Source organism: Lissotriton vulgaris, chromosome 9 (genome assembly GCF_964263255.1).
Source record: "Lissotriton vulgaris chromosome 9, aLisVul1.2, whole genome shotgun sequence".
NCBI classification, from domain to species: Eukaryota; Metazoa; Chordata; class Amphibia; order Caudata; family Salamandridae; genus Lissotriton; species Lissotriton vulgaris.
In genome coordinates, this window is record NC_141697.1 from 678,657,722 (window position 1) to 678,679,385 (window position 21,664).

Below are 21,664 nucleotides of genomic sequence, written 5' to 3' on the forward strand. Positions count from 1 at the left end.
AGGTAATTACATACCATGTTCTATTTATTTTGGTTTGATATCACTCGAGCATGTGGTGTGGGGTGAAGTTTATGGTTGATAAAAGGTGTTTTACAGAAGTTCATTCCAGCACTCAGGGAGCTAAGCCTCTCTCTGTTTTCTACCCCATTAATTAGTCACACATCCTGCACATTGTTGTGGAGCCTTTTCTATCATTCTGACCCTCGATTCTAAACTCTTAACAAGATGACACCCGTTTTGTTTATTTTGGTCACATGTTTCTCACTTCTGGGTCTCTTTCACTTCTGGGTTATTTACACATGCTCTATGTATAAAGATAGTGGATTGGCTCGCATTGACAATGTTGGTTTCTGTACCCAAGGTCTCCTAATGCACGTGGAAGGTAAATATCCTATAATTTAAACACTCTCTATGGTTACGTTTTTTCAGTAATGCGTATTGAGGTTCTTATCACTTCTTCATATTTCAATGTTCGTGAATACTCACAGTTCGGTGGCAAAGCGTACCATTTATTTGCAATCATCACTGGTGCTAGCGCTTAGCATTTTATCTTTTACACAGGCATTTCCTACTTATTGGACCATTCTTTTCTTGCTTATATATTGGGTGATTTCAGGATCTCAGCATGCACACGTTCTGTAACTGGGTGAAGTGCATTAGCGTTCGTTTTCCACTCAAACTGTGTTATATAGTTTTAATTATATTGTATGTTCTTCATAGTTTGGTTCTAGTATTCCCCAGATGAAGGGTCTCAGTGAGAAATGCATTGGGAAACGTTGAATATTTGAATTTAACAGAGACACCCACTTGTCGTAACATAATGAAGTGAAACATTCACAAGATTTGCTTTGGAATTTGAATATCATGAACAAATATAGGAATAGGAATAGTAAATAATGATTACTCACTGAAGATTTTTGCTTATATTTTGCATGAGCGCCAGTTGTTGCCTTGCTTTAACCAGCACTAGCCTTCAGCCCGTTTTCTTTGACAGTGTGTTGGGACTAGTTATTCGTTTTCTGCAATCAGCAATTTTTTGTGGCAGAAATAGACCATGTGAAAGCCCTAACTGGACAGAAAACTAAACACTAGGGACCTTTGTTGGAACCCACGGAACTGTGGGAAGACCAGGACTTACCTTTCAAACATCACTCATAAACTGTGTTGTCATAGTTTTACTTGTGGAGGACCAAGGCTGTTCTGTAATGGTGCACCTTAGCTGTCTAAAAACTGTCCGTTTTGCATCTTCTGGGCTTTTCCAAGCAGGTTTAAGCCTAATGTGAAACAACCAAGGAGAAGTATGCAATTCTCGTGAGTCTATGTCAGTCTCCTGTCTGGCCTCCCCGAAGAGGTCTGAGAACCAAAAAAAGGGACAGTCTGAACATAGATGTTGGGAATAGGACAAGAAGGCAGTCATCCCGGCTGTGAAACAACCTTGGCTGCTACAGAATCCCCCTTTGTTCCTCCTTGAACAGAAATGGTGGAAAGGCACTCACCTCTGCATGTCCATTTAATTAGCCCTCAGTGGGCCTAACAGGTGAAATCAAAAATAAACGGAACATTTTCACCTCGGAGGCACAGCACAGAAGCCTACTAAAGGAATTTTGAAAGTGCACTACTGATCCCAGCAAGCAACACTTAGTTGATTTTACCTGTGAGGACCACAGAAATACTGCACCAACTTATTTAAATAAATAGACTACTTTTGACAGATGAAATATCGTACTGCATTCAAACTATGATAAAACTGTCAAATGTTTATCCATCCCTGTTTAACATATGGGCCTAATAATACTAAACCAGGGAATGTTATCAACGCTAGAGCCAGGGTCCCAAGGAAAAAAGGACTCAAAAAAATAAAATAATGTCCATTCTTCCAAATGGGGAACAGTGGCCACGGGTGACATTTCCTTCAAGCCTTGATGTACTATATAAACCACAATAGAGTCCCACAAGTGTGCAAAGGAAGAAGGTTGCACCAAAAGCAGAACACGTTCAATCGTAACACAATGAAGGCAATGTGTATTTTTTTTTTTTTTTTTTTAGCAGCCTCCACTCACCATTTCTTCATCAGCTTCTTGTTCTGACCCTTCTCCAGCTCCCTTAAGGAAAAGGGTTTTGTGCTTCTCTGCCATTTCATATGCTGGGAGCACTTCATAGTCATCCCGCAGTGTGTCCAACTTCTTGTGAAACCTCAACCACTTAGCATCTTTGCTGAGGTCCTCAAAGATGTCCACCACATTTTCAGGACGCTCATCCAAAATCTTAGTGAGAACTTTGGCTAGGTGATCATATCTGCAAGCAGGAGAAATAGACAATGGAGTAAGCACACAAAACTCTATCTACCCTGTGTGAAAAGAATATGCGTTAGTTTTACTGCTTTGCTACTTCCCTTTGCTCCTACCTAGTAAGCACAATATCAGGCAGCTCTATATTCACCTCACCCTCAATCCCTGTAGGTTGCAACATTTCCTGGAGTCCACTTTTGTACCCTTTCTTCCAGGGCACTTTACCGGGTTCTTTCATCTTCCACAACATACTGCGTGGTGTTAATTCTATCCCAACTTCTCAGTTCTCCACTAAGTATGTTGTTTCCACTTAGAGAACATCCCATGCTCGTGTTTCAATAAGACTTCTCGATTTGCATGCCTACCTTCCTAGCAGTGCCAATCCACACTGTATTTATAGTTCTAAAAATGCTACAAGGGGGGCGTGGCCGGATCGAGGACCGAAATGGCTGCTTGGAGCTGAAGCTCTGTGCAGACCCTGCGCGCCATAGCCCAGAACTGCATCCAGTTACAATCAACCCCGGCATAAAACTGAAAATCAGCGACCAGAATGCATGCAGAAACAGTGGAGCCAGGAACCGCTGCCTGAATTAAGCAAATAAGCCTCATATAGGCTGTGACGCGATCCAGGACCCGGCTGATAAAATGGATCCCAGGACAGGCTGAGAACGGAACCATCCTGCTGGCTTAGCCCAGTTACTGGGACGGACCCTGGAAAGAATACTTACAAAGATTGACACTCTGCACACCAAATGAGAATCTAGTGCTCTATGCTGTGTACAATTATTCCTATATATAACCTTGGTGCTGTCGCTTAACCTGACTGGCTCGCGTCAGTGATACAACCAATAACACAAACAGAGACTGTTTGAAAGCGACGCACTATGCACAAGCCCCCGCGGGGTGCTCTATAAACCACAGTTATACATGATACCACATGTTAATGTTTCAAAACAATGTATATAAAAGTTCATTCTGCCAGAGTATTGTCCATATTCCTCTGCATAAAAAAGTATAAGCAAATCAAATGAAGAACATCATGTTTTAATGGCAATTTTCTTTTCCTGTGTTTTGTTCTTCCTTCTTTTAGTACATTACTTCATGTACATCCGTTCATCTTTTTCAGTTAATCCCAATGCATTTCGGTATGACAATACCTTCATCAGGGGAATACTGTAATCAAAATCAACACAATAACAATAATCAAAAATTAGGATTAGGGAGCCAAAGACTCCACCTCATGTGCATGTCAATTCTAGTGCAAGTTTGTCATAACGAGTCCCAGCTTAGCTTAGCCTCCACCTAGGTGCCTGAGAACTGAGTATTAAAACTACTGCGTAACACACTGTGCCCATATCCAAGTGGATAATATAATGAGCGCATACCTGACTTGATGAGACATACGACTGATGGCTGTGCTGTGAAAAGTATTGTTTTCCTAAAGTCGTAAGTAAAAAAGCTAGTGACAATCTGTAATGACCATTCCTGAAAACTCTGAGAACTCCACAATAACAAGATGCCGCCTACATATGCCGATGGGCGTCCTCCCATATGTGTAAGCTTCGATCCAGATGGCCAGGACGCCGGCCAGGAGTACTGACGGTTAGAGCGGTGCTTCATTTTCCCCTCAGCCACTGCCAGGTGGGGTGAGGCCATCTGACCTTACATGTTAAGTGTCTTGCACAGACTGTAAGGACACCCAGAACATACAGGTGACTGTATGCACTTGTTTTGTGTTTCTAGGGTGCGACTTTGTTCACTTGGTGTAGTAGCTTTCATATTTTAGTTGTTGGTCCTGAAGAAAGCAATGACAAAATCAGTCCTTTAATTGCTGAAACTAGTCGACCATCTTTTGTCCTGAGGCTGTCCACATAATTAGACAGTCAGCGGGCGCACTGTTTTTAACATTGGTATGGTAAGCACAATTGAAATAAATCTTTGTCTGGTGCTTATTCTTAACCAATTTTAAACCCACTTCTTTTGGTTTCTCTCCTATACACCTTCTCTTGCACTGCACTCCCCAGTCCCACCTTTTTCCACCACTCACCTACATCGAGTGGTATACCACACTGTCATCTCTTTACTCTAGTGAGGATACCCCCTACCACCGGGTTGACCTCCTAGGAGAGTACCAATAATCTCTGACGGGTGGTACGGATAAAATCCCAAATGATGAAGGGCGGATCCGAATGGTGACTGATGGGTATTTGTCCTCATCCACGGAGAGCTCTCTGTGACATAACCTGGTTGTAAGGGTGAGTTCTTGACTGTTTTTTTGTGTTTATGGGCACGTTTACCTCAGACCCTCTGGTACCTTTGTTGTTTATAAACTTCGATCCAGCCTGGCCACTCGCGTTCTTAACTGAAAAAGACACGGTGCCGTTAATACCCCGCTAACGAGTCCAATGATCTCCCCGCCTTAAACCCGCACCCGTGCCTCCCCTTACCTTCCCGCTTGGAATCTAACACTTCTCTCGTCGTCTTGCGTTCAGATCGCTAGCTCTCCTCCGTCCTTATGAGCTGCCGTCTATTTCCGTGTTGACACAAAAAACGGACTCTGTAAGCTCAACACTTTGACGGACACCATTTTAAGCTAGTCAAGGATCCACTTGTGCGTGTGAACTTACATATGGGTAAATGAAGAAACCTATTGGGCACTTTTAAAAATGTGTACGAAAAAACTGTGTGTTCCAAAAATGGAATTAAAATAATACATGTGCCTCCACTAAGTAAGTCCTGGTCGTGACAAAATTGCTGTACATGCTATCAAAGATTATATCATTTGTTACACACAATACATATACTTGTTACAGAAAACACGCAAATTCAATTTTGTCATTGAGCCCATACGGGTCTAGCGTATTCAAGCTGCGAATCCAGTATGTCTCTCTTTGTGATAATTGGCGATTGGCGTCAGCATGTACCTCCTGATCTATGCTCTCTAACACAGTGAATCACAATTGTGGGATTGTGTGTTGTCGCTCTTTCCAATGCTTAGCTAAGTTGGACTTCGGATTGCAAGTTCTTATCATGCTTTTATGCTCCGTTATGCGGACCTTTACTTTTCTAGTGGTTTTCCCCACATATACCAGCCCGCAAGGGTATTTAATGGCATAGACTGCCATACTGGTGTTGCAATCTGACGTATGTCTCAACTGTATGTGCTTGCCTGTCTGTGGGTGTGTGAACACATCCCCTACCATTGCATTGCTGCAATGGCCACAATTATGGCACTTCACCATGCCTCTATGTCGAACACTGCCTGTGCTGTTCTGAGTTTGTTTTAATATCTCTTTTAGATTCTTGGATCTGGTATGTGCAAACAATGGTTTGTCAAAAAACACTTCTTTAAAATCAGTCTCTTGTTCAATCACTTCCCATCTTTTCAAGATGCTTTTCTTGATGAATCTACTCGATGTGGAGTGTTTGATGACAAATACCTCCCTCTGGAGTGGTTGTTTAACGGTTTTTACCAGCGGTTCTTGTCTGTCTTTCTGACTAGCTTTGAATTTTGCCTGTTGAAGTACCTCTTCGGGATACCCTCTCTCTTTGTATGCCTGAACCATAATCTCCATGGAAACTGCTATAATGTAGTGCATTACATTATAGCAGTTTCCATACCTTGTCTTTAAAGAATCACTTACCTTTTTCACAGTTCTTACGTGCACGTAGAATTTGCTCACAGGAGGAACAAGGTATTCATGAGATGGAGATTGAAAAGATGGGAAGTGATTGAACAAGAGACTGATTTTAAAGAAGTGTTTTTTGACAAACCATTGTTTGCACATACCAGATCCAAGAATCTAAAAGAGATATTAAAACAAACTCAGACCAGCACAGGCAGTGTTCGAAATAGAGGCATGGTGAAGTGCCATAATTGTGGCCATTGCAGCAATGCAATGGTAGGGGATGTGTTCACACACACACAGACAGGCAAGCACATACAGTTGAGACACACGTCAGATTGCAACACCAGTATGGCAGTCTATGCCATTAAATGCCCTTGCGGGCTGGTATATGTGGGGAAAACCACTAGAAAAGTAAAGGTCCGCATAACGGAGCATAAAAGCATGATAAGAACTTGCAATCCGAAGTCCAACTTAGCTAAGCATTGGAAAGAGCGACAACACACAATCCCAAAATTGCGATTCACTGTGTTAGAGAGCATAGATCAGGAGGTACATGCTGACGCCAATCGCCAATTATCACAAAGAGAGACATACTGGATTCGCAGCTTGAATACGCTAGAACCGTATGGGCTCAATGACAAAATTGAATTTGCGTGTTTTCTGTAACAAGTATATGTATTGTGTGTAACAAATGATATAATCTTTGATAGCATGTACAGCAATTTTGTCACAACCAGGACTTACTTAGTGGAGGCACATGTATTATTTTAATTCCATTTTTGGTACACACCGTTTTTTCGTTCACATTTTTAAAAGTGCCCAATAGGTTTCTTCATTTACCCATATGTAAGTTCACACGCACAAGTGGATCCTTGACTAGCTTAAAATGGCGTCCGTCAAAGTGTTGAGCTTACAGAGTCCATTTTTTGTGTCAACACGGAAATAGACGGCAGCTCATAAGGACGGAGGAGAGCTAGCGATCTGAACGCAAGACGGCAAGATAAATGTTAGATTCCAAGCGGGAAGGTAATGGGAGGCACGGGTGCGGGTTTAAGGCGGGGAGATCATTGGACTCGTTAGCGGGGTATTAACGGCACCGTGTCTTTTTCAGTTAAGAACACGAGTGGCCAGGCTGGATAGAAGTTTACACATATGGGAGGACGCCCACCGGCATAGGTAGGCGGCATCTTGTTATTGTGGAGTTCTCAGAGTTTTCAGGAATGGTCATTACAGATAGTCACTAGCTTTTTTACTTACGACTTTAGGAAAACAATACTTTTCACAGCGCAGCCATCAGTCGTATGTCTCATCAAGTCAGGTATGCGCTCATTATATTATCCACTTGGATATGGGCACAGTGTGTTACGCGGTGGTTTTAATACTCAGTTCTCAGGCATCTAGGTGGAGGCTAAGCTAAGCTGGGACTCGTTATGACAAACTTGCACTAGAATTGACATGCACATGAGGTGGAGTCTTTGGCTCCCTAATCCTAATTTTTGATTATTGTTATTGTGTTGATTTTGATTACAGTATTCCCCTGATGAAGGTATTGACATACCGAAATGCATTGGAATTAACTGAAAAAGATGAACGGATGTACATGAAGTAATGTACTAAAAGAAGGAAGAACAAAACACAGGAAAAGAAAATTGCCATTAAAACATGATGTTCTTCATTTGATTTGCTTATACTTTTTTATGCAGAGGAATATGGACAATACTCTGGCAGAATGGACGGATCCTGGAAAGACCAGAAGGTGGGCTTCTGCTTATATCTCGGAAATGACCCCACCGCGTAGGTGGCGCTGAAACCGAGGACTGAATTTCGTGGCCTTGGAGCTGGGGGAGTCGGTGCAATGCTGAAACACAAGAGACTGGCCCAGGCGTGGCGCAGCAGCGCAGTAGGCCGAGATCAAAGCTGAAGGTGGCGGAATTAACGCAGCTCTGAAACACCACCTGTTTAGCCTGTTATAACCATTGGGGGTGGCGAGCGCCCCGCTCAGAACCGTGGCATTCATTGAAGCTGAGGAAGCTGCTTCATGACTTCTTAGCCGCATAGAATTATAGAAACTGGAGCTAGGAAGGCGAGAAACATGTTTCAAGTCCCCCGGGTCCCAGAATCACAGCATTTAGAACCGGGGCAATCTAGCAGGTGCCAGAGAAGCCCAAACTGGATTGACGCGGGCAAGATACCTTGCAATTGCAAGAATTGTTAATAGCTGACTGGGCAACTATTAGTCCAGGGCACCGGTGCACAATCAGACAACAGAGATGCTTGGATACAGCAACTGTTGAGTGGCTTCCCTCCCTATACCAACCCTGAGAATGAGGGATTTAAGGCTTTAGAGGCGGAGGGGGGAAGCACACCACGACATTGCCTGGAACATGGGAGGATGAGAAAACACTTGGGGAGGGCTACGCTGACAGTGCATGTACATCCATCCCCGAACACCGGTTGCCAATCCTGGGTGACGCCTTTACTCTCAATCTGTGACCACTCTGCTGTGGGAATCTGTGGATGTGGGAATAACTACCTGCTTAAGAGTGAACCCTGCACTGCGTAGCAGAGGTAATCGGAGAGCCTGACACTAGTTGGGGATGCTGCCGCTGGAGGCACTGCACCACCGGATAACTCAGCCCTGTTGTTGGAGCTGTGCTCTGGGTTTAAAGCACTAGATACCAGATTTGACGTGCTGGACCGGCACCTCGATGGCCTGGGAGAGAGGACTGACCGCCACAACTTCAGACTGGACATGGTGGAGGATGGAGCAGCTCAAACTACCAAGCGGGTAGAACGATTGGAATACATACTAAAGACGGTCGCCGCAAAGAATGAAGATTTGGAAGCAAGAAGCCGGTGCAACAATGTGCGCATCATGGGAATCCCTGAACCGACCAATACCGGAAGGCTGGGCCAATTCGTGGAGCGACTACTGAAGGACCTGTTCGGAACGGAGCACTTTACAAGCACCTTTACTGTATAACGAGCCCACTGAACACTCGGTCCCCGTCCTAACCCGGGACTTCCACCAAGACCTATCATGGCACGCTTGTTAAATTTCAAGGTTAGATACACGGTGCTTGGACTTGCCAGAGAAGCTGGGACATTGACATAGCAGGACTCCAATGTTTCCTACTATCCGGACTTTACTGCACTGGTACAAGAAGAAAGGTGTGAGTTTGAGGGGGCCAAAGCAGCGGTTAGGAAATTGGGTCTCTGCTATGGCATTTTGTACCCTGCCCGGCTTAGAATTTATGTTAATGGCAAGGCGAAAATGTTTGACAATCCGGAGAAGGTCCAGAACTTCTGCAAATATTAAGCTGGAACTAACGGCACAAAAGGCGGATCCGAAGCCTGGGGGAGCTTCTCAAGAGTCCCTATCGGGGATGAGTGCAGAATTATTTTCAGCAAGCTAGTGGCAATTACTGGGTGGATGAATAATATGCAGCAATGAACACTACTTGCCTTGTCTTGACGGTAACATTCATGGGCATAGATTCCGACTAACACTACAAACACTACAAACACTTATTAATATATTTGACTTTGTTAATGAGGGGTAATTCATTGCTTGGTGCTCGTGGTCTCACGTGGCATTGCCACCCCCACCCAGTGGAGACACAATGATTCTGATCAGGGGAGAATTGCCATATTGGCGTTTTGCACAGCTGCTAAGTGAGGGTGGGGGAGGGCCTTAGAATTGTATTGCCATTTATTTGTTGAAGGTTTAAGATTGCACTTGTTAGATTATTGTAATACTCTACAGATGCAGGAGTAGCACACACACAAAGAATTCCCGATATGGCCCACAAGATATAAACTCGGTGCAGCACAACTATTACCCTACTGAGCTGGAATATCTGTGGTCTTAATAGCCCAAAGAAATGTAGACTAGTAATTCAGTATATGGGGCAACACACGGCCGATATAGTATATCTTGAAGAAACGCACCCATCACCTTCCTCCACGGCTAAATTTGCGTCTACTTGGCGATCGCATCGATATTTCTCCAACTACAGCTCATATGCATGGGGGTGGCCATATTGATTAGTCGTCGGGTACTGTTCACATACTTAGCCACATCTGACACGGGTGGACGGTTCTTGATAGTAACAGGCCCACTAGTGGACCATAAAACTTCACTGGTTAATGTGCATGCCCCAAACACTGATAACGTAACCTTTTATGTACAGCTGCAGACACACATAGACAGGCTATCGACTGATCACATAGTTTTGGGAGGAGATTTAAACATACTACTGGACCCACTACTAGACAGCACTACAAAGACCCCAGCTACTAAACCCTGCTCTCGCACAGTGTTAAGAGACATGTGTCAAGACCATGACTTAGTGGAGGCATGGAGGTATTTGCACCCCACTGACACTGAATACACCCATTATGCACAACAGCACGGCCCATGGACGAGGTTAGACTATTGGTTGATCACCAGGCCAATTATTGCATGGGCCAAAACTCTGGAGGCACTTACCATTGTATCTAGGAAAATACGCCACAGCTCGAAGGTACGGGGAAGGGGAAAGACCTGGCTGTACCTTGGCAAAACTACTCAGGCCCCGGTATACCCAGAATTACATTACCAAGCTGCGTGATGAAGAAGGGCGTATAATAACCGGAAATACCACAATCGGACACACACTCTTGACAGATTATACACATTTATACACTAAGAAGTCAGAAGCCAGCATGACTGAGATTAGGGAATACTTGGGCGAGATCACCATGGTATGGCTCCCTGATGCACATAGGAAGTTTCTGAGCGAACCCTACTCGGCTGAAGAGACAGAACAGGCCATTGAATCAATGGATGGATCCAAGGAATTTTTTACAAAACAAAACACTCCTAGCCCCACAACTTCTGGAAGTCTATGCAGAAGCATTGGAATCTGGCATTCTCCCACCCTCATTCAGAGCAGTGGTATCGGTGCTCCTCCTTAAGCCCGGCAAGGACCCGGAGCAGCATGAATCATATCGTCCACTTACACTCTTGGATTTTGGTTATAAAATCCTAGCCAAGATGATGGGGACTAGACTATTACTTCTAATGGAACAAATGATAGCTCCCGCTCAGGCTGGGTTTGTGAAGCACAGGTCCACTGCGCTCAACCTTGACATTCTTCTCTCAGAAGTTAACAGAATAAATCTCACCACACCTACCATTGCTGGCTTTCTGGATGCAGAAAAGGCGTTTGACTACGTGGTGTGGCCTTTTGTACATGCAGTACTAGCCAAAATGGGCATTCCCAAAAGCTTCACAGACCTGGTGAAACTACTTTATGCAAGCCCACCATCAGCTCGCATCCACTTCAATGGCGCAATAACGGAACCATTCAAAGTATCCAGGGCACCTGACAGGGTTGCCCGCTATCTCCATTACTTTTCATTACTCCATTACTTGTGGAGAAGTGTGGCTCATTGGTTAGAAGAGGCAGACCTGGAAGCAGAGGTCAGCCCGGGACCAGGGTTCAATTCCCGGCTCGGCGGGTTCTTGAGTCCTAAAATGTCCATGGACTCGACAGTTCTCGCTCCGGTGCCTACTCGATTCACGGGTTCACACTCTGCGATTCTGGGCAATAGCTTGCTTAATCTCCACAACGGCCCCTCGCGGCGGGATGCCTGGCTTTCACCTTGCGGATACCCTGCCGGGGGTATCTCACAGGGGAATACCAGGACGGGTTCCCTAAGCAAGCGCTTAGAAACCGCTTGGTGATTTGCGCTATATAAATTCCTGTACATTCATAATCACTATGGACCCCCCATATGCTATTTTCAGAAGGTTAATTTAGATAGAGGTTTACAATTCAAACACGGCCCGGTACTAGTAACATTATATGCAGACGGTGTGGCCCTGTATGTTAGGAAACCGGAAGAAAATTTGCAACTGTTTCTAACTGAAATAGAATGCTTCGGAGCCCTGTTGGGTCTAAATGATTGATTGGAGTAAATCGGAACTATCCCCCATAACAGACATACAGAATCACGAGTGTGGAGACTTCCCTGTGCAATTGTGCAATGCAAAATCAAATATTTGGGAATATATTTGCATAGAGACTGAGAGCAGGTGTTACACTTAAACTATGGCCCTGCTCCGAGTCGCTTGCAGACCCAAGTAGACACCCTGACGCACGCATACCGTACGCCATACCAGAGAGAGATTTTGCACACCACACACCACTCAATGCAATATTACCCAATGGCATTCCTCGGGACCCACGCAATATTCAACCATTATTCACTACATATTTATTGGGCATGGAAAAAACTATTCACGAAAACAGGAGGGTCAGCATTGTACTCTCCAGCGCTACCACTGTCAGCAAACCCCTGGCTCCCCGCGGTAGAAAATGGGACTGAGAGTACTCTCTCATGATTAGGAGATCTCTTCCCTGGAGGCCATGCATTTTCCTGCTACAAGGACCCGTGTTTTTTGTCGGCCACATTCATGGATCATTTCGTACTGGCCCGTTTGCAAAGCGCGCTTAGAAGCATAATAACAACATATCCGATAGAACCGGCAGAGTTCAGTCCACTCACATTAGTAATTACAGACACCTGCGGGGAGCATCTCACTTCTAGACTGTACAAGGCCAGCCTCGCATTGATGCCACAACGAGATAGTAAACTCAGAGAAGCCTGGGCTGCTGATATAGCTCAACCACTTACTGATGACATCTGGAAAGGGTGCTGCAAACAGGTTAAACTAGTTTCACGCACAACAGACATACACTATTACAATTTAAAATACTTAGGAGGGCCTAAGTCAAACCACAACAAATGGTCAGGATAAAGAACACCACTTTTACTCATTGCTCTTAATGTAATCGACAGGCAGCATCGTTTTTTTTCACATGACTTGGTCCTGCAGTACAATCAGCGCTTATTGGCAAAAGATACATGATCTAGTACAGCAGATGGTGGGGATACAAGTGTTGGTGTCCCCACTGACTACACTGATGGGTCATGTAGACCCGCTACCAAAACCAAGCGTAGATTCATAGCAATTGCCATGCTGCTGGCGAAACGAGAAATAGTTATTTGCTGGGGCACCATGCAGCAACCCAATGTGAAGAGTTGGCTTAAGAGTATGACATACTTCGACACCATGAGCGAACTATACGCAGGGCTACAACCACCCACATCGCGACCCAAGGATATATGGCAAACCCTTAGGGAATACCTTTGTCTGCAAGGGACACCAGGCATACCACCCAATCAAGAAGAGCAGGGAGCAAGACAAAGCGCACAATAGGTGGGGCAACGGAGTGGAGCTTAGGGAAGGTACAGACTTGCTTACAACAGCACATTGGCATTAGATTGACACATGGGGCATAGGAACAGGGAAATAGGACTTCATGCAACACACTTGAAAAAGGCCACTAGATATGATAGATAAGGGAATGTAGCAGTTCATCTATAAGTGTTTTTATTATCATAGCACTGCAGGCAAAAGCCAGCGAAAATAGCCGCTCAAGGATTGGGAGCGTCTTTTGAAAGTCAAAAACTGCCCACTGAAGGAAGGACCAAGGAGGTCAAAAGTGAGCAGGGGCTTACCTTGACCACAACTGACCCTTGCCTCATTGCCTCCGAACCGTCGCTGGAGATGACTGACACCGGGAGGCCAGTCGCAATGTCGCCAGCGAGAACGCTCGGGGAAGAAGCCACTCTCTGTTTCCCAGAAGATGAAGGAGCGGTTGCCGGTGACATACCTGGGAATTACCGACTGGTTGTCGGTATGCAGATGACGGCAGGCGTGGGCACACAGCAATCGGAGGAACAGTGCAGCTGAATATGTCGCAGACTTGGAAGCAGCGGTGTTGGCGCATCCCAGGACTTTATGGTGGCCAGAGTCAGCACCCGGCTGCACACATAAACAATCAGGGTGAGAATCCAGAAGCAGGAACTGCAGTGGCTTGAGAATAGAAGCTGAACACCTAGCGGTAAGAAGCAACAAGGCTCGAGGGAGTGATACGTGCCTGAGCACGGGCCCGTAGGGCAAAGGACATGGCGAGACGGAGAACAGAAGGAGGCAGACAGAGGGAAAGGTCAGCGCGCTTTCAGGAGTAAGCGGCTGGTGAAGAAGAGGATGGCCGGCTAGAAGGAGGCAGAGCACGACTCTAGAAGAGTCCGACTCTCAGCTGGACAATGATTTGCAAGCCCTTCTGGAGAAGGCAAGGGCTTTGGTAGCAAAAAATAGGAAAGGCTTGGATGGACAACCAGATTACTTTGGGCCTGGGAGAAAGGTCAGCAGAAAGACCCAGGAAAGCACCAAGGGGGAAACAAGTTCAGAGAAATACCCTCTGGGGCCCAGTAGGAAGGGGCAAGCAGCCAAAATGGCGACCTCCCACCAAGCTGGGTTCCAAGGTGCAAGGGCGAAGGGGCTGTACCTCCCAGCAACAGGCAGAATGACCAGGGCAAGACCACCAACGGAGGGTAGCCTGGGCACAGTAGGAGTAAGACACCATAGCCTCTGATGGAAAAGGAAGACAGCAGCAATCCGGAGGGGCACTTCAGCGAAGATTCAGAAGGGGGGGCCTCGGGCCGAAACAGAGGGCCCCCCAGTGGTCAGAGAGTGCAGAGGACCACAGCCATTGGGTCTGGTGAGCAACAAGCGCAGAGCTGAGGAGCTGGGTCATGCGCAGGGGTGCGAGAGCTGTCACAGGGGCTCTAGGGAGCATCAGGGAGCACAATAAAATATGGGACTCAGATGTGGGTCACAAACGCCACAGCACAAGGGCCATGGGGACCTCCATACCCCGGCAAGCGTTCCAGAGGGGCAGACATGGGGGAAAGGGAGGTTCAGGGGGAGGCATGGGGGGTTGTACCCTTGCAACAAGACCCTCACCCATCGCCATTTATGCCATGGAGGCCATGGGCAATGTGGGGCACGTAATTCAGCACAGGATATCCCCCAGCAATGATATTCCCCAGAGAAGGGGCAAGTTCCCCAGAGAAGGGGCAAGGAGTCCAGGAAAAAAGGGCCTGGCCAGGCAGAGCCTTGAAGGAAAGGGAGCACTGGGCATGAGAGCACCACAGACAAGGGGGCGAAGCGACTGACCAGGGCTCCCCAAGGGGTGCAGCAGTGATTGTGGAGGTAGGGCAGACCAAAGCGGGAATAGGTGAGAGGGTGCCAACACATGATAAAAAAAGAGGAGAATAGGAGAGATAGGCATAAACCCAGAGTGGAAAGGTCAATAAAGAACTGGTTATGGGTCTTCAGAACCCTGGCATGTGTGTTTGTAAAGAAATTTCTCCAGAGCTCAGTGGCCCTGTTCCTGCATGAGCAGAAAGTGCAAGACGGGCCGGGGCAGAAATACCAATGGTAAGTATGACTCCACTATGATGAGGACTTCAGGGAGAAGACACAAATATGGCCAGTCATAGAATGGGATTACCAGAACATAGAGGGCTTCATGAGTCACATGGTGGTTGCCAGGGAAGGGCTAGGCTCGTGTACAGTTTTTTCAGAGTTAGGAGATTAATCCAGTTACTGACAGATACCCCAAGATCGAAAAGAGACAGCTACTGGAGGCCAGCTTCACAGAAAGCTTCTCAAAAACTTTTAAAGGCCCTCTAGCCCCATGGCTGAGCAGAAACCTAAAATCCATAAGAGACAACCCAGAAGTTGCCAGGAAGAAGGTGGGGAAGGAGGTCCAGCCAGGGAGAGTGGAAGGCCTCTACAGCAGCACTGCATTGGAGAACCTCATATGTCAGCCAGTTGGGGGTAGTGCCAAAGAAGGAGGTAGGGAAATACAACCCCTATACACCATTTGTCATCCCCCTAAGGAAATTCAGTAAATTACTGTCTGGAACAAGACAGCTGTTCAAAGTTGTACGCCACCTTAGATGAGGCTGTAGATTTGATTAAGCAGGTAGGAAGGGGGGCCTGCTAGCTAAAAAGACATGAAGTATGTTTTCTGCCTACTACCAGTGCAGCCACAAAGCTGCCACGTGTTGGGTTTTCAACTAGATGGGGCTTATTAATATGACAAGTGCCTATTGATGGGGTGTACAATTTCATGTGCCTATTTTGAGGCCTTCAGCAGTTTCTTGGAATGGGAACTGGGGACATGCCCTCCAGCGCATACACTACTTGAACGACTTACTTTTCATTGGCAAACCAGAAACAGAGGAATGTGAAGCTAGGCCAGAAGATCTGGGAGTTCCTCTAGCTCCAGGTAAAACGGAGGGCAGTCACTAGGCTAATATTCCTGGGAAATGAACTGGACCAAGTGGAAAGGATATACTGGCTGCCCTGCGACAAAATAGGTGAGTGGCCTGGCTGACCACAAGCATGACAAACAGACATCACAGGGTACATCTCACACAAGGGAACAGGAAGACCTAGAACAGTGGGACACATTCCTAGCGGAGTTCAAGGGCACACTCATGTGGAGGGAGCCCTGGGTATCATCCGAGCAATTGGAGCTCTTCACGGATGCTGCCGGGAGCCACGGTTTCGGAGCAATACTGGGAGACACATGATCAGCAGCCTAGTGGCCAGCCAGCTGGCAAAGCACAGGAATCATAGGAAATATCAGACTCTTGGAGCTCTTTCCCATCATAGTTGCCTTTGTAATATGGGAGATAGACCAGCGAACAGGCAGATCACGCCATGATCACACAATCATGCAGTGTTGCTGGCAAATACCTGGGCATGGCAAAATGCTCAGCAGTGGTACGGCTACTACAACATTTGGTAGGCTGACAACTGAGGGCGAATAAAGCACTTAGGGCGCCAGACACATTGCAGGGGTGGACAACTCCATAGCTGATGCGCTCTCTCATTTTCAGTGGGACAGATTCAGGGATTCTGGAATCTTGTGGACCCAGAATAATGTTGCTGGTGGACAATGCGCTGGCCCCCAAGACAGCAAAAAGACCGTAAACGCTGGGAGGTATTTCGAAGTGTGACTGAAACTGCAAGCCCAGACAGTGTCACCCTGACAAAGGTAGCGGTTTTCATAGAATGGCCATTCAGAAACAGGAAGCCCAAGTCATGGGCAAGAACACACCTTTGCGCTGTGTCACATTTTACCAAATTTGCAACGAGGAAGGACTCAACTGGGTCATTTTACTGTAGGAAAGCAATGAAAGGCTGGGGTAGACTGCAGTCCAGGGCCTCGGATAGGAGTAGACCCATTGACTACACAGTTTTGAAGGCGATACTGGGCACACTAATAGGGATATGTGCAGGATACTACGAGGTGCTGTTGTTCAGAGTAGCTTTTGCCTTAGCTCTCTTCTGGGCTTACAGAATTAGCGAGCTGGAGGCACCGGCCAAAGGCACTCTGGGTATAGCATGTGTGTACACAGAGAACATATGCATGGGGAATGTATACATGCTAACACATCTGAGACAGTAAAAGACAGAACAGGAAGGCAGAGGAAAACACAGAAGGATCAACTGCATAGAGGACTAGGCGTGCCGCCCGGTATGCCTCATGCAGGCATTTATAAGACAGGGGGTCCACACCGCAAGGCCACTGATCTCACACAGGGATGGGTCATGCCTCAGCCGGTTTCAATTCGCAGAAGTAATGAGTAAGGCTTGGGAAAGGCAGGTCTCCATCCCAGAGAGTTTGGGTCGCACTCATTTCGCATAGGGGCAGCAACCACAGCGGTACACGGCTCAATGCCGAACGGATTAAGAAACTGGGCTGGTAGGCATTGAGTGCGTTTAAAGGATACATCCGGTTGGGATCTGAACTATCTCTCTCCACCAGCAGGTCCAATGGGGGTTGAGTGTAAGGTGTGGATACAGGGACTTCGTCATTACAAGGGCACAACAGCGGAAAGTGGTGCAGAAAGATTTCAAGAGGATCCCACTACAGAACACAGCGGTGACATGTTGGGACGATCGGGCATGAGGTGGGAGCAGCTGCTCCCTGTCGTTCAAGAGGCACTACGATTCGGTAGGGGGCCAGATGCCGTAGTTATTCACCTAGGGGAAAACGACCTGGAAAACATGGGAAGGAGAGAGTTGCTAGGGGTAATGAAAGCGGGGCTAGAGGCCCTTGCAAGGCTGATCTGCCCGGCAGACATCATATGGTCTGAGTTTATAGCCCGCCCGGTATGGAGAGGCACAGTCAACCAGGGGGCAGTTGAAAGGTCAAGGCATAAACTAAATCTCACATTGAAGGGAGAGAATATAGCCTTATGGCTAGAGCGGTCGACCTTGAAGCTGGGTAACTGGGTCCGAGTCTCGGCAACGACGCTCAACATCATGCGGTTCTGGGCAAAATCACTTAATCTCCGTGTGCCTAACACAAAAGAATGTGTCCATGCGTAACAAAACCGGTGCTCATGTAAAGCGCTCTGATATCTGATATCTTCGGGTAAAGTTTGCGCTGTACAAAACTTGAAAAATAAATGTGTAGAGCCAACGGCTGGGGTTTTGTGCGTCACTGGCTGATCAATCTCAGGACACCAGGTTACTGTTATATTCTAGGCACAATATTTATGGTAGTTTATGCTGTATATATTAGATTAGTCCTGTTAGTCAATATTACTGATGTTAGGTCATTGCTGTCACTGGGTTTGTGATGTCATTACATATAGAATGTAATGTTTCAATGCTGGAGGATAACTGTACTGGAGTGGACTTGAACAGCAGATGATGTGCTGTGTAGAGATCTATAACTACAATAAATCTACCACTTGTAGAGATCGATAACTACAATAAATCTACCACTTCAAGCTCACCTGTTTCCAGTATTTATTGAGGTTACTACAGTTACCACTTGGAAGATGAGGTACACTTAACCGGGGTTGGCATGGACATGTTCTTACTTAACATAGTTGGGGTCCTGGAACAGCGGGGTTTCTCCTGAACGGGCAGAAGGGTGAGCTGCCACCAATTAGTAAACTGCTGATAGCGTGACAGAGACAGCACAAAAGGGGACCAAAAGAAAAGAGTAACCTAGTTTAAAAAGTTGCTCAAACAGTGTCTTTGGGATGCCTAACAGCCGGGACAAGGGGGAGCCGGTGACAGCACACAATGACAGCCAGAATAGAAGAGCAGCTCAGACATTGTCCTTGGGATGCCACAAGGCAGGGACATGAGGAGCAGGCGAGTGGTCAGCAAGGGTCCAGGGAAGTGGAACGGCACCTGCAGCCCGGGCCGGGTCTGACGGTCACCCACAAGGTCGGTAGCAAGGTAAGCCTAGAACCTGTAGAACCTGAGACACCTGCAAAGGGGGCCATCGCACAGGGGCAGTGCTGTCAGACAGAAATGAAAGCAAAACCAGTGGACAATATTCAGAGTGATAAGTGTGATATGTAATAAACAAACAGGTGTCTCAAATGACCAACCAGTAAGTTGCAAAATGTATGATCCATGTTCTGTAATAAACTGGGGCTTTATGAACCACAAACCGTTGTCCCCTGAATGATTGGAGGGAAGAGGACGATGCATGGTACGGCCAAGAAGGAAGGGGGGAACTCACACGCCTGCGAGGGGTTCTGTAAAGTCAAACCTCAACAGAGAGTAAGGTCGGGAAAATAAAGAATTAGTGTGTGAAAGCTTCACTTGGGGCATCTGAAAAGTCAAACCTCAACAGAGAGTAAAGTCGTGAAAATCAAGAATTAGTGTGTGAAATCTTCACTTAGGACTTCTGTTTCTAATCCCTCCAAAGGCCACTACCCAAAATCAATAGATACTTGATTTGGCCTAAATCTCACGATAGCCCGTTTCAAGCTTTCCCTTGTTGGAAAATTCCCCCTAACCCCGTGCATTTCCCTCTCCTCGATGCTGTTTATGCTGCTGCCTTCCTTGTCGTGCCTGGGATTATTAACCTCGGTCCCACACGACGTCTCCTTCGGACACACACATACTTTATAAAAAAAACTCATCGCCTCCGCAGAACACCTCACTTAGACTCGATATGTCACACCACCTCCCCCCTCGATTGCTTACAGACTGAGGCCGTTACTCCCTTCGGTCTTCAATAGGTAGGCCTTTGCGTTCTGTATCGCCAACTCTCTGGGCACCGGTGGTATCTCCAATTGTTCCTCCGACATCCTTGCTGAGGAGCTGTATCCATTTAGAACTTGTAGCATCTCCAACTGTCCCCCTGACATCCTTATTGAGGGTCTGTGTTCGCTTGCAGACGGGGATACCTCAAATTGCTCCCCTGATGCTCTTGCTGAGGCTCTGCGCCCACTGCCAGATGGTCTCAACTGCAAATGCTCACCAGACGCCCTGGTTGAGGGTATTTGCCCACTGCCAGATGGTCTTAAGTGCAATTGCTCGCCAGATGCCCTCGTTGACGTTATATGCCCACTGCCAGAAGACCGCACATGCTCGCCTGACACCCCCGTTGAAGTTCTACGTTCAGTGCCGGAAGGCCGCAAATGCAGCTGCTCGCCTGACACCACCGCCGAGGTTCTACGTTCACTGCCAGGCGGTCCTAGCTGCCACTGCTCTCCAGGCACCCTCGTTGAGGTTCTACGTTCACTTCCAGGCGGTCGTAACTGCTCGCCTGACACCCCCGTTGAGGTTCTACGTTCACTGCCAGGCGGTCCTAGCTGCCACTGCTCTCCAGGCACCCTCGTTGAGGTTCTACGTTCACTTCCAGGCGGTCGTAACTGCTCGCCTGACACCCCCGTTGAGGTTCTACGTTCACGGCCAGGCGGTCCTAGCTGCGACTGCTCTCCAGGCACCACCGTCGAGGTTCTACGTTCACTGCCAGGCGGTCCTAGCTGCGACTGCTCTCCAGGCACCACCGTCGAGGTTCTACGTTCACTTCCAGGCGGTCGTAACTGCTCGCCTGACACCCCCGTTGAGGTTCTACGTTCACGGCCAGGCGGTCCTAGCTGCGACTGCTCTCCAGGCACCACCGTCGAGGTTCTACGTTCACTGCCAGACGGTCTTAGCTGTGATTGCTCTCCAGGCAGCCTCGTTGAGGTTCTACGTTCACTGCCAGGCGGTCGTAACTGCTCGCCTGACACCCCCGTTGAGGTTCTACGTTCACTGCCAAGCGGTCCTAGCTGCGACTGCTCTCCAGGCACCACCGTCGAGGTTCTACGTTCACTGCCAGGCGGTCCTAGCTGTGATTGCTCTCCAGGCAGCCTCGTTGAGGTTCTACGTTCACTGCCAGGCGGTCGTAACTGCTCGCCTGACACCCCCGTTGAGGTTCTACGTTCACTGCCAGGCGGTCGTAACTGTGTTTGCTCGCCTGAAACCACTCTAGTTGGGGCTCGGTGTCCACTGACAGACGAGGGTATTTCTGATTGATCAACCGACGATCTTGTTGAACCCTCGGGTCCACTAGTAGCCGTTCGTATGGCTGACTGCTCCTCTGGCACCACCGAGGCTCTCTGTCCTCTGCCGCTAGGTGGAATAACCGGTTTCTCCCCAGACATCCTTGCTGAAGCCAAAGCGTCTCCAAGAGCCTATCCGTCTCCCCGGCAACGGACGCACAGCACAGTGGGCGAGGCGTCGCTAATGTAAACCGTCTCCTAGCCAGGTGACGCTGATGGGCGTAACGGAATGACGTACTACTACGGAACACTGCCTACGCGTGAAGCAATCGAGATGCTAAGCAGGGAGCAGGGGCTTTTTCTGCGCATAGCTGCCAAGGTTTTAGCGCGCTATTATGAATCACATTTAAAAGACTACTATGAGGGACACTTTCTCGCATGCAACAATCAAGCAATTTAGACGAGGGAAACAAATAGATAACAGAAATACCTATTTGAGCAACAAGACACTCTAAGAAGATGTTA

At 47.3% G+C, this 21,664-nt stretch overlaps 1 protein-coding gene across 1 annotated transcript; it reads right to left on the bottom strand.

The window, feature by feature from the left end:
- Nucleotides 1-2,042: 2,042 nt before the first annotated feature.
- On the bottom strand, nucleotides 2,043-21,324 carry LOC147692096 (uncharacterized). Its single transcript, XM_086939495.1, has 2 exons — nucleotides 19,854-21,324; nucleotides 2,043-2,295 (listed from the first exon to the last, which is right to left on the bottom strand). The coding sequence occupies exons 1-2, from the start codon at nucleotides 21,299-21,301 to the stop codon at nucleotides 2,043-2,045; spliced, it is 1,701 nt and encodes a 566-aa protein (XP_086795621.1). The 5' UTR covers nucleotides 21,302-21,324.
- Nucleotides 21,325-21,664: the final 340 nt, after the last annotated feature.